Genomic DNA, 13,748 nt, shown 5'->3' on the forward strand with positions numbered 1-13,748 from the left:
GAAGGATGTGGTGAAGGGTTGGGGTATGTCGGATGTGACAGAGGAGGATGCTGGGGATAGGGTGAGATGGAGGCAGATGATCCGCTGTGGCGACCCCTAAAGGAAGCAGCCGGAAGAAGAATGAGAATAGGAAAGATGTCTGAAAAAGTGGAGGGCAGAAAATGGATATTTAATTTTGTCATCTGTCTGTAGAGATGCACACCTTGTAATCACGGGGAGGCAGTAATTCAGCAGCAGCAATTTCAGCGTCGAAGAAGAAGAGGAGGAGGCGGAGTAGAAGAAGAACCGCTGTTTAAAAGAAAAAAAGGAAAAAAGTGGTGGCGCAACACAGTTTAGCTAGCACAGAGTGCACGGTTAGTTCATGACAGCTGCTCCCATCCGGAATAACGCTTGTACTTAACCCCGTGTGTAGCCCTGTTTCTCCTATGACATCCTTCACAGTCGGCTCCGACCTCGCACTATGTTTGAGGTAACGTGACAGCGTAGCTGCTTTCAGGCTGTTACTGTGCAGCTGGCTGCAGTTTGCTGTAGCTACTGTAGTTAACCAGTTAGGTAAATGCACGTCGTAAACAGGTTATCCTCGTAGGTCAGGGACACCGTATTACTTGAGAGTGCACCGGTGTGGACTTGATGCTAACCTTCTTACGTTCATGCACAGAACCAATTATGTCATTATAGCTTTAAAGCTAGCTGGTTAGCAAACGGTAATTGTTATTAAACAAGGCAGAGCTGCATTCATTACGATAGTACAATGACTTATACACTGCGACTGACTGATGGAGACGTGGAGGCATATATTCAGCGGCCAAGTGAAATAGTCAAGAATATTTTCCTGCAGGGGATAACGCAAGCAAACGAGACAAAACAAGTTTATTTTGAAAGGCTGTTCAGGTTGCTGACTCTTGGAACCCAAGAAAGGTCTAAACAGAACTTGCTGCTAAACTATTAAACAAAATCTAAATCTCTTGAAATGGATTGTTTTCATTTTACAATTGTATAAGAGAAATATTTTTACTTTTGTGAATTTAGAAACTTGAGAAAGCGTTTTTCTTTTCCCGGACACTAATATATAACTATCAGAATAAATCCAGGTTAATTTTTCAGACTGTGTTAGAAAATATTCTGCAGCACTTAAAACAGAAGTTTAACATTATCCTGCATGAATGCTTTATGGTAGGAAAGGTTATAATTTTACCAGGGTGGAATAATACAGACCACATTACATTTATGTGAGTTGGTCCGGGTCGTCGGGAATTATGTGTGTGCAGTCCACTTGGTAGCCTCATCAGCCTAAATTAATTGAGAAGGGGGGGGAGGCAATATTTGGAGCGTACAGTATTTAGGGGGGGGGGGGTTACGTTGAAACTAACAGCAGATTCTTGAAGTCGTTCATACGTCCAGTTAAACGGGTCAGTTAAACTTTTTAGGCTGGGATACAAATCAATTCAAGTTCATGCTCGAGTTTATTTGGTAATTTTAATGCATATTTAATACGTTTCTTGACATTTTGTTGGTTGGTATGGTTGTTAAAGACATATAAACGTTAAATTAGTAAGGTAACTAGTTAAATGGGATTCACTGGTGGTTGTTTCGTTGATGATGGTTGGTTGATTTTAGGCCAGTTTTAACATGTTTCATAATATATCTGCTAAATGTACTCTAACATTGTCATATCGAGGCTGTGTGCTCATCATCTGTGTTCAAAAAACAAAAAGTGAACTTTTAGAGTTTATGTTTGAGGTGATTTCCTTTTCGTGGTGTGTGCGGTTACAGCCTGTGGCTCAGGTGTATTGTTTCTTTATATTATATAATTAATGCACAATTATATAATGTTTACATTACACAGTATTAGTACCAGTATATCAGTATTGCACTTAACGAGAAGTATACAAGAAGAGACATATTTCAGTTATGTTGTTACTGTTGATGTTGCATAATTTGTCCTACAGGGGGCACTCTGAAACGTCTATGTTGGTAACGTGTTTGGAACGGCAGCCATCAAAGCAGATCGAGTTATCCACGACTTGTTATAACAATAAAACAAGATGGTTATGTTAGTAAGGACTCATAAATAACAAATCACAACATATAATCTCTGTGTTTCATCTGTCTGACAGAAAAAGCAGCTTTTATATCAGATTTTTAAAAGCACCAAATATCGGTTTCTGTATTGTTCTTAAAAATCTTATATCAGCCGGGCTCTAGAACATATTATATCAGATGTTTATTCAATTCAATACAAAATGTATTTGTATAGCACATTTAAAAACAACAGAGTTGACCAAAGTGTTTCATCGGTTAAAAACAAAAGAAAACAATAGAGAAACAAATACAGATAAATAAGAAGACAGTGAATTAACAATAAAAACATAAAACAGGCCTGATGGTACTCGTACTGAACTCGAATTAAAAGCCAAACTAAAAAAGTGAGTTTTAAGATGCATTTTAAATGACTGAATAGACTCTGAAGTACGAATCTCCTCTGGCAGATTATTCCAGAGTCTGGGTGCTGCTACTGCGAAGGCCCGATCTTCTCTATGCTTCAATCGAGACCTTGGTTGTGCTAAGAGCAACTGGATAGATGATCTCACTGCTCTTTTGGGGTCATACATGTTGAGGAGTTCGTTTAAATAACTAGGCGCCATATTATTTAAAACTTTAAAAGTAAGTAAAAGAATCTTAAAATCAATACGATATTTTACAGGGAGCCAGTGTAAATTTGCTAAAACTGGCGTATCAATTAGATGTTGTAAGAGTGGTAAGAGTTTTTTTTATTCTTGCCGTCATTAATCTAAGTAGTTTTACTTGTTTAACCTGAACTCTCGAGTCTAGGATGTAACGCCATATTATGTAATCACTTGACAAAATGTTATCTGTTTTATAATTGACCAAAATGGATGTTTAACTGCTGTATTATGTCAAGTAAAAGTATTCAAAATGATTAAGTTATTGTAAATGGCCTGTATTTGTATAGCGCTTTACTAGTCCCTAAGGACCCCAAAGCGCTTTACACAACCAGTCATCCACCCATTCACACACACATTCACACACTGGTTTGTGGCAAGCTACATTGTAGCCACAGCCACCCTGGGGTGCACTGACAGAGGCGTAATATAAAAATAAACAGTAACTTCTGATGGCTTTATATAGCAGCTCTTTTTTCTTGTGTGAAACTTGAGCTGTTGTAGAGTAGATGACCTGTTTTTCCTTCTGTTTGATATCTTAATAGGATCCTGAACTTCAAGATCCTTTATCACTGAGTCTGAATGAAAACTGCAGTGACCAGTCTTCCCCCAAAAAAGCACCAGCAAGCCCCGACTACACCTGTGAGATTCCAGAGATCCGAGTAATCATCAAAGAGGAAGAGGATGGCTGGACTGTGAGTGAGAATAGTGAGTGGAGAATCTTGAATTATAGCTTCTCTTCACTACATGATACACACATTGTTGCTCTTTGTGATTTTTCACCTTTTTTATATATTAAACGCAGATGAGAGCCTCAGCTCAGAGAGAGAAAAAGAGGATGCTTCTGTAGACGGCTGCCTTCCCCACCAGAAAGCGAGTGGCGTGGAGAGCTCTGCTTCATATGGCGTAAAGAAACCCCAGAGAGGATGTGCAGCGGAGAAACGGTTTGAGAAGCCTTGCCCTGCCACAGAGAGCCTGCAGAGACACAAGCTCGCGAGCTCCGATGAGAAACCGCAGATTTCCTGCAAATGTGGGAAGGCATCAGGAAACGTGACTGTACATCAGTGCAATAACACAGGAGAGAATCCCCTCTCCTGTCCAGGACGGGACATGACCCCCGGTCACAAAAGGAACGTGAAATCCCATCAGGAGCGCTGGGACCGAGACCAGAGAGCATCTTTACACACAGAAGAAGAGCTACAGCAGACCGAAACGTCAGCACCTTGCCAAACTGTATGTTGTTTTAGATTTTGTAGATATTATGAAAAGATCAACACATGAAGTTTTCATTGTTTGTTTTTTTTAGTCATCTAGCTTACTAAATTTTATTTATGTGTTATTCGTGAATGCATTTATAATGTCCCAGTCGGCCTCGTGCAGGAAGGTGTACATGTTTGTTCTTAAAGATCGGGTCTTAAAACTCATGTGACCATTAAAACTCATCCCTCGTGTTCATGCTGCCCATTAAAAGATCACATTCTGTTGTTTTTGAATATGAGTACAGAATCAGTCCTTGTGCTGTGCGTCTCAAATCAGTTTAGATCTCACAGGTTTAGATCTGACAATCTGCTAGACACGATCACATGGTGACAGTCAGGAGTAAAAACTCCCTTTTAACTGGAAGAAATCTATATTTTGATATTTTACGTTTTTGACTGCAGTGGAGGGACGATGATAAGATGAGGACTTCGTAACATTGCTTACATTATAAACACTTTAGGAAGGGATGTTTTTGTGTGGCGCATACTAAAGGAATGACATGTTGTTTTAAGACTGACTCAAAGAATGTAGCTTTTAATTTTCCCCTACCAAGAGTGGTCCAGCTCTGCTGTGTTAAGTACAAGAAAATGTTGCTAGAAGAAATCCTCAGTGTTTTCTTCAGTTTTAATTCTCTCGTGCCCTTTTTTAAAACTCTGTAAGTCAGGGGTGTCAAACTCAAATACACAGTGGGCCAAAATTCAAAACTGGAACAAAGTCGCGGGCTAACGTTAATATTTATTGAAATATATTTATTCCTCCAGATATAAGAATGAATCTTTTCTTATGGACTCAAACACATTTTGCTAAAAAACTGAATATGGAACAAGCAAAGCTTAATTCTAAACAATATATATATTAGCTATATAATACCAGTAGGCCAGCTCTAATAGTAATTTGGTGTGGCTTCGCGGGCCAAATGTAATTAGGCTACGGGCCAAATTTGGCCCGCGGGCCAGAGTTTGACACCTATGCTGTAAGTGATTGCTTCTTAATGTCACGGTGTAGTGCTGCTCTGTTGGAAGCTGTATAAAAACAAAGTGAATTTTGAATTTCCCACTATTTTTCAGACCTTGTTTTTTTTTTACCTTTTTTCCCCTTAAAATTTAGAAATAAAATGCTTATTTGTCCTAAGTTTTGACTGCATGACTTGGAAGTTCCCCAGTGTGAGACTGCTTTTTATAGTTTTTAACTTTTGTAACTAAAATTGGATCTTTTGGGTTAGATGGGAGAAAACAGCAGTGATAAGTGTGGTTAGTTGTATAAATAAGACATGCATTTTGTTATATTTAAATTAGTTGTAATGCTGGAAAATCTGTGCACTTATATTCTTCTTGCTATGTTTTGTACGTTGGAATATTAACTCCCACCTCTTACATGCAGTATTGTCACTGCACTGTGTGTAAATACAGAGAACACTTTCCTTTTATTCCAAAACCCAGCTCACGCTGACGTAACACGCTCATAAATCTGGCCCTTTGGGTTCAAAATACTAATGATGACTTTCCACGAATATGCAGCTACTCTCTAAGAGGCTTCATTAATCTTGGCGTTTTTGCAGTTGAATGTTTGATGGCTCCAATTTGAAATGTCACATGCGTTAGGGCAGAGGATGAGAATAGGAAGTTGTTTTTGTGTGAGGCCCTTTGTTTCAGTCGGTCCAGTGAGGTCCGGTGTTTTTGGACAGTGACACATTCTTTGCAGTTTTGCCTTTGGATTTGAAATCAAGCATTCAATATGTGATTGAAGTGCAGAGTTTTAGCTTTAATTCAAGAAGTTTAACAAAATTATGTCTTTAACTTTAAGAAATGCAGGATTAAAATCATTTGACAAACTAACATAATCCTAAATTTAATGGTTGTTTTTAATACTTGGATAACAATTCTTTGCAGTCATGACTGCCTGAAGTCTGGCAGCCACGGACATCACCAAATGCTGTGTTTCCTCCTTGAGAGGCTCTGCTTGGCCTTTACTGCAGACACCTACGGGTGTTGGTTGTTTGTAGGTCTCTTTGTTTCAATCTGGTCACTGAGGAATGTTTCATTTATTTGCATTGAGAAACATTTGGGTTGCTTTTGCACTTTGCTTTGAGTATTAATGATTTACACCGTAAAGCACTGTTCAGTCAGTTTTGCAGCATGTGGGTGAATCTGAGCAGACAGTGTAGCCCTGCACACATCACAATTCATCCTGCCCCTTCTATCAGCGGTCACATTATCAGTAATCACCTGCTTACATTGGTTAATGCCATAATATTGTCTCGTAATATTGTCTCCACCATCATCATTGTTTGATAGATGATGTGGTATGCTTCAGATCATGAGCTGTTTCTCTCTTCCATACTTTTCTCTTCCTATCATTCTGGTACCAGTTGAGCTAAGTTTCACTCAAAGCTTTTTTTTCGGAACTGTGGAGACTCATTTTGATGTTTTCTGGCTGATTTCGTCTTCCTGTTCGTGAGTGTAAGCAGTGGTTTGCACCTTTCTGTAAACCCTCTGCACTGCATTCATGTAGGCAGAAGTTGTTTGCCTTAACCAAGGAAAGGATTCGTCTCATAAGTGTATCTATCAGGAGGCTGAGGCGTAGCGCTGGCCATTTTTCCCTTTTGGACTCAAATAAAAGGATAGCAAATACAAATTCAACAATGATAAACAACTCCAGAAACTTTATCTGCCTAATTTGTCATGGAATAACAACATAATGGACCTTTTGCTCTTAGATTCTGACAATGGGAAACAATGTATAAAATTGGATGGCTATAATTTCTACATGGTTAATGCAATGCTTTGGTTTAAACCCCCTGAATTAAATCTGCAGGTCTGTACTTCAGTCTTGATTGTTTCAGTTGAAATCCACCAGTAGTGGTGTAACGAGTAAACATGACAAAAACTGTTTCATTGTCCAGAACCTGCAGATAACTTTGTCATTCAGTAGCTTCTTCGCTTCCTTGTGACAGATGTGCTCTGACGTCGTGAATTCCTTTTAGCTCTGTTTTCTGTTTTTAGAATTCTCCTAAACGTGAGCACCCAAAGTCACACGGGCTCAAGATGGCATCTGAAAACTTAAACGACCAAACGCTACATTTGACTGTAAGACTGCATGCAGGGGAGGAGGAGGAGGAGGTGGGCGAGGAAGAAGAAGAGGAACAAGATGAAGAGATTGGAGGATTAATCAACTCTGATGGAGAAGTGGTTGAATGGGATTCTGGTGAGTTATCAGCACCGCGGGTTTAATGAAAACCCACGACTTCTGCAAACAATACTCATTTATTTACACAAGGGTCCTTCCTTGATTCTGTTTCTCATGTGAATTTGTAAGCTTATTGGCTAAAGAATATCTTAAATAACAGAAGAAATGCATTAATAATCTTTCCCAGATACTCACAGCACTCATAGTTTGCATTTAGTTTATCACTACATTGACATTCCTTCTTTGTCTGGATTGCAGACTGTCAGTTTTTTCTTTAACCTAAGGTAACTGTTTTGATTTTTACAGCAGGCAGCTTTGACCGAGGCTCTGATTGCTCAGCAGGTCCTCCGCCTAGCAAGGTAATTCATTTTAACACAGTTTATCAGTTTAATGTCTAAGATTGGGTAATTACTGCATCTCAGTCACCACGGGAGTGCTTAGTCTTGTAGTGTCGACTGTTGGTGTCATAAATCAAATCAAAATTGCTCATTTGCATCTGCAGCACCACTCTTTGCCTCCTGCCCTACACACACCTACTGCCACTGAATAGTTGGGATGTTGTACATACAGTAGTTTAAAAACTGACTTTACAGGTGGGCTTCTGATGTTTTTTAATGATTGTGATCATGCAGGAGTCTCAGCTGCGAGGCCAAAGCCAGAGAGACAGCAGCAGCCCGACGCTCATCATGGAGGTTGTTTCTGTGGGGGAAGATGAAGAAAGGGAGGACGCAGAGGAAAAAACAATAGGGGCAAAGATGAATGCTGCCTCCCCCTCATACTGTGGTAAACACAAGTGAAGGAAAACCAAAAAACTGTTAAATAATCATCACATTTGGTCCTGAGGTTATTTTGTTTTGCACTTGTTAGCAGAAAAAAGACCAAGAAGAACTAAAAAGGTTCCAGTAGTGTATGTGGAGAACTCAGACACAGAGCTAGATGTTCCTGCAAATGCTGGTGAGTGACATGAAGTAAAAAGGTAGCACTCGTGGCACATTCAGAAGAGATGGAAGGAGACCATCAGTGTAATAGATTTCTTTTCCGCTTTTTTCTTCATCCGAAAGCAAAACGAAGAGGCAGAAGAAAGATTTCTCGAAGTCCACTGTTGCCAGCTGAAGACTCAGAGGCAGATGCAGGAGGTCAGTGAGTGATTCTTGTGTTTTCTACTGCAGCTTAACGTATGTTAACTACTCTGAAGTTACGTTATTATGACTTCATAAGTCATAATTAGTCTTTTTCTTTATCTTAAAGTATCACAGCGTACCCGAAGAAAGAGAAATTTGCATGCAGCAGCAGAACCGGAAGAATTAAACTCAAAAAATACCCGCCGTGCTGCTGGTAAGAAAAGAAAAAAATAAGCCTGACTCTTGAATATTACGTCCAAACTTCAGATATTTGCTTATATCCTATAATTCCTATAATTTATAATCCTTATCTTTATAATCTCTTCTGCTATTTGCACATTCTTTACTGTAAATTCCTAAGTTAATTTGTAAATTTTTGTAGTAAACTGTAAATTGTAAATATTGTAAAACTTTTCTTCTGTCATTTAATGGTCGGGCATTGTACAGCTACAAGCATTTCACCCCCATGTCATACTGTGTATGGTTGTGTGTGTGTGACAAATAAAATTTGAATTTGAATTTGAATTATATGCTGTGATTCTTAAAATCTATGACTTAATTTTTTCAACAGCAAAGCGACCGTATAGACAAAGGAAAGATACCAAAACATCTGGTGAAGCAGAAGGAGAGAACATGGCTGTTTCACCAGGTAAGAAATAATAAAATTACCTAATCAGTGAATAACCAGCTCAGTGTTCAGCTGAGGTACTAGAATGGTGTTTTCTGAAAACCCAGAAAAGCTTTTCTGGTTCAATGCTCATTTAAACAAAGACCGAGGAAAAGTGGAAAAATTTTTGTGGTCAGGCAAATTGAAATATGAAGTTCTTTTGGAAAATATAGATGCCACGTCCTTTGGACTAAGGGAAAGGAACCAGGCAGCTTGTTATCAGCTCTCAGTTTTAAAGCCTGCTGTGATGCTATGTGGCTGCATTAGTACCTGTTGAATTGTCAGTTTGTGCATCTGGAAGGGCACCATCAGTGCTGAAAGGTATAAACAGGCTTTAGAGCAAATTACGCTCCCATCCAGAAATCGTTTTGAGGGAAGGCCTTGCATATTTCACCTCAGGTCACACATGCTCCCAGACTCTGTTAAAAGAAGAGAGAATGATACACAGTGGGAAAAACAGCCCTGTTTCCCACTGTATCATTTCAAGAAATATGTTTCTTGACATGATACGTTTCCTTAGTTCGAGACATTTGATATGTTTTCTAGGGCTGTTTGATATAACGATATATATCGGCTGACAATATAAAAACATCTAACGTTTCATTTTACGCTATTCTTTGTTTCGTGGTGTCAAAATAAACCGTTTACAGCAATATTTTTTCATCTTTTTGATGGTCACTGTAGTGGCTATATTAATTAAGTTCTCTCTTTCTCTTATACTTAATATAACCACACTACGGACGGACAAGCGCCTGTTTTTATGCGTTGTGGTTAGCAACAACAATGGTAAAACCATCGTATGTCCGCTTGTTTATTTTCCACATAAACCTTTCACAATAAAGCTCAAGATCCTGTTGAGACTTTTCAAAATAAACTGAATCACGTGAAAAAGCAGATTTTTTACGGATGAGAAGTAAAAAAGAGCCGCCAGGTGTTAAAAAATAAACCTTAGATTCAAACGTTAGAACAGGCTTTCCCCCGCAGCACGCTGTGTAATAAATACACGTCGTGTAATAAATCCCAGTCGATCAGGAGCTTGTGAAATACTCAGTCTGGCACCAGCAACCATGCCACATTCAAAATCACTTAAATGACCTTTCTTCCCCATTCTGATGCTTGGTTTAAGCTTCAGCAAGGCTTCTTGATGATGTCTACATGCTTAAATGCATTGAGTTGTTGCCATGTGATTGGCTGATTAAATATTTGCATTAAGGAGCAGTTGAACAGATGTATCAAACAAAGATTCTGGCAAGTGTATAGAGTATAAGCTTTCTAATGATAATTTCAGTGTAAACAGTTTGGAAGCATTTAAAGACAGAATATTATCTGAACATGTCTTCAACATGCAACAGAAACAGGCCTTTAGAGTCTCTACTCTTTCTTTATATGCATAATGAGTGTAGGGGTAATGAGATCTGTATATAAATATCTTCGGGCCAAAATGTTGCTGCTTCTGTTTTTCATTCCTGTAGGTGTCAGATATGTAGGATTGGTTTGACTTTGAACAGATCGTTTTGAAGAAGACTTCAGTTTGTGAGCTACACGTCATGTTTGAGCTTTAAATAGAAGCCTCACCTTGTAATTTCCTCTTGTTTTCCATCTCCATAGACAAGAAGCGCCCTGGCAGAAAGATGATCTGTGTACCAATTGAAATACCTCCTGAGCTCCTGAAGAAACCCAAAGAAAAAATGGAGTACCACTGCTCAGTGTGTGGCAAAGAATTCCCACATGCCTACAAACTAGAGCGGCATGAGCTGATCCACACAGGAGAGAAACCGTACTGCTGCTCCATCTGTGGCCGTGGTTTTAACCAGAAGGGAAATCTCAAAACGCACTACAAAGTCCACTTAGGTGAGAGCTGCTAACAACGCAAATATAATACTTGACAAGCCAGAAGCATTGCATTGCACTGTTGCAATACAATGGTGGCATCTTTCACTACTTTTAACATTGGCACTGTGTTTTATTTGCTCCAAATGCATTTTTATCTTGGAACTGAAGATGCATGATTTATAGTTTTTCAAAGCAGCATTTGCCATTTATACTGCTGATAGATTTGTCTTGGTCATTAACTAGGAAAATTGTAATGATTAGTATATAATAATTAACCAATTTAAGTTTTGATCTCCTACCTGTTAATCCTATGACCTGAGTTATTTGCACTTTTACCCCAATGTAAAAGTGAGGTAAGCCTAAACTTCTATGAACTGCAGAGGTTGTTATACCTCAAAGCAAAAGAGTAAAACATGGTTTGAATCTTCCACTTCTCTGTAGGTCGTAAGGGTGCTGTGGATTTTGATGATGAGGTGAATCCCATAGCGTCAGAACTCTCTGAATATTTAAAATCCCTGCCTGGCGAGTCCAGGATTCGATCATCCCTCCGTTGCCTGGAATGTGGAAAAGACTGTGACAGTCATTCAGCTTTGCAAGCACACCACATCACTTCACACACTCAGACAGCCTCTGAATCAGGCCCCATCAAGCCCGGCGCACCACCTCTTCTCTTCTGCCGCCGCTGTGGCATTCAGTTTAGTGAAAAAGAAAAGCTGGAAGAACACATGAAGACCCACATCAAGGAGAAGCCCTACTCCTGTCCCGACTGTGGCAAGAGGTTCATTAACGAGAGTTACATTCAAATCCATCAGCGCATCCATACTGGGGAGAAACCGTTCCTCTGCTCTCAGTGCGGCAAAGGATTCCATACTGCCTCCTCCCTCAAGCTGCATGAAATGCAGCACTCCGGGGAGAGACCGTTTGCATGTTCCATTTGTGGGAAGACATTTCGGATTAACTCTTACCTAACAGCGCATTACCAGACCCACATTAAAGACAGGCCATTCATTTGTAGCATTTGTGGAAAAGGCTACTCCAGAGCAGAGGAATTGAAGGTGCACCACAGACTTCATACCGGAGAGAGACCCTACGAGTGCGGGGATTGTGGGAAGAGTTTCATTTATCGTCAGGGCCTTCGGCAGCATCAACGCACACATGCTGGAAGACGCATCGGGCCAACCAGACAGCTTGGTAGACCAAAACAGCAGGCCAGGCTTGACATCTAACACTTAATCTATCGATGAATTTTTGTTGTTAACCGTGTTTGAAAGTATTGCAGTAAATTGTGTTTTTCTTCCTTCCATTCCTCACAGCTGCAGAAAAGATGATTACTGTGTCTAAAAAATGTACACCACAGACTTCCTGTGGGTTGCCAAGAGTTTGACAGTTTGTTGTGTGGTTTTTCTTCTATCCATGTTTTCTAATTATGTTTTTATTTACCACCACTTGTAGCTCATCTGTATAAATTTGAGTGCCTTTGTAACCTGCATGCCAAATACTAATTAATGTTTAAAAAAAGATCATGCACTATATCCTTGATATTTTAAAATCCATGTTGATGGAATACAGACATTTTTAAGAAACAGAGATTGTTTGTTTTCTGTATTTGATATGGCATCTTCATATCAGGCTACAGGCCGAATTAGACAGATGGTTTCTCTCAAAAGCTCCACCAGCCAGGGTGCCGGTTTGGCTCAGTGGGTGAGCCAGGGATGAGTTAACAGTAGGGATGGGTACCGGTGTCCGGTGCCATGATGGCACCGGTTCTGACATAAACGGTAGTAACCAGACCGAAAAGCAGCGCATATTTCGGTGCGCTTTTTCGGTGCTTTTTTTCCCTGAGCTGTGATACACTTCTAGCCAATCATTTTACGTTTCCAAGGATAGTAGGCGGGTCCAGGTACTTTCGTTCTTTTAGAGCAGAGCTACAGATTAAAAATGCCCATGACGAAGCGGTCAAAGGTCTGGCTGTACTTCACAGCAAAATATGCAAACTCAGCAGCCTGCAACAAGTGCTTTAAGCTGATACTGTGATACTGTCAAAGGAGGTAACACCTCAAATCCGATGAAACACCTGGCGACGCATAGCGTTTTTTTTTAAAAGCCGAGAAATGCGCCGTATTTGATAGCTTGCTGCGAGACCTCACACCGAGCGCATCTACTGCGGGTGTGGTGCCTGTTATCGGACCCAGATTTAGCAGCATCCCCCAAAAACACGAAGAGGAGAGTCCTGGCCCCTAGCCCTGCCAGTGTAGCAGATGTGATGAGGATGATGATGCAGCAGCAGCCGTGCTTCTCTGCGTGAGTAGCTTAATGTTGTTTGTGTGTAATTTACGTTGAGTAGGCTCACCACGTTATTACATTAATGCAGGTAGTGAACTAGCAAATCTCATCATAGCTACATGCGGCTGTCTTCTTGTTTGATGGCAGATACTCCCTTCACCCTGGCCAAAAAGGCTAAAATGACCAAAGAAAAAGAGGGAAACGGCTAAACATGAGAGGTTTTTGGACAAAGTTTGTGTTTTTTCCATTGTTTAAGCACTGCTTCCAGCCAAGAGTGATACCATATATGCCCCATAGCTGCAGAAAAGGCTAACATTGTTATCTTTTTACAAAAAACCAGCTGAACATGAGAGGTTTTTGGACCAATTTTGTGTTCTCCATTCTTTAAGCACCGGTTTGAGCACCGTTTGAGCACCGGCACCGTTTCAAAAGTACCGATTTGGCACCGGTATCGGATAAAACCTAAACGATACCCATCCCTAGTTAACAGAAGCTATGACTCATTAAACTTGGCAATATTTTCCCAGTCTTCTATTGTCCAACTTTGGGAAGCCTCTTTGGACTGTAGTCTCAGTTCCTGCTCTTAGCTGGCAGGACTGGCACTCATTGTGGTCTTCTGCTTCTGTAGCCCTTGTGCGTCAAGGTTCGGGGATGCTCTTCTGCATACCTTGGTTGTAATTTGTGGTTATTTTAATTACTGTTGCCTTCCCACCA

At 40.1% G+C, this 13,748-nt stretch overlaps 1 protein-coding gene across 2 annotated transcripts; it reads left to right on the forward strand.

Moving 5' to 3' along the window:
- Window positions 1-88: 88 nt before the first annotated feature.
- Window positions 89-12,334, forward strand: LOC309707812 (uncharacterized protein). 2 transcript variants are annotated; one of them, XM_082535359.1, is made up of 12 exons: window positions 89-469; window positions 3,230-3,392; window positions 3,490-3,917; window positions 6,947-7,148; window positions 7,437-7,489; window positions 7,763-7,913; window positions 7,998-8,084; window positions 8,192-8,266; window positions 8,379-8,465; window positions 8,823-8,900; window positions 10,527-10,769; window positions 11,193-12,334. In XM_082535359.1, exons 1-12 carry the CDS (start codon window positions 461-463, stop codon window positions 11,975-11,977), a joined length of 2,361 nt encoding a protein of 786 aa, XP_082391485.1. In that variant the 5' UTR covers window positions 89-460; the 3' UTR covers window positions 11,978-12,334. The 2 variants fall into 2 exon arrangements, with proteins under 2 accessions (XP_082391485.1, XP_082391486.1); XM_082535360.1 differs by having other exon boundaries at window positions 8,001-8,084.
- The last annotated feature ends 1,414 nt before the right edge of the window (window positions 12,335-13,748 follow it).

The sequence above is a fragment of the Aulonocara stuartgranti genome (assembly GCF_965226115.1).
Source record: "Aulonocara stuartgranti genome assembly, chromosome: 6".
NCBI classification, from domain to species: Eukaryota; Metazoa; Chordata; class Actinopteri; order Cichliformes; family Cichlidae; genus Aulonocara; species Aulonocara stuartgranti.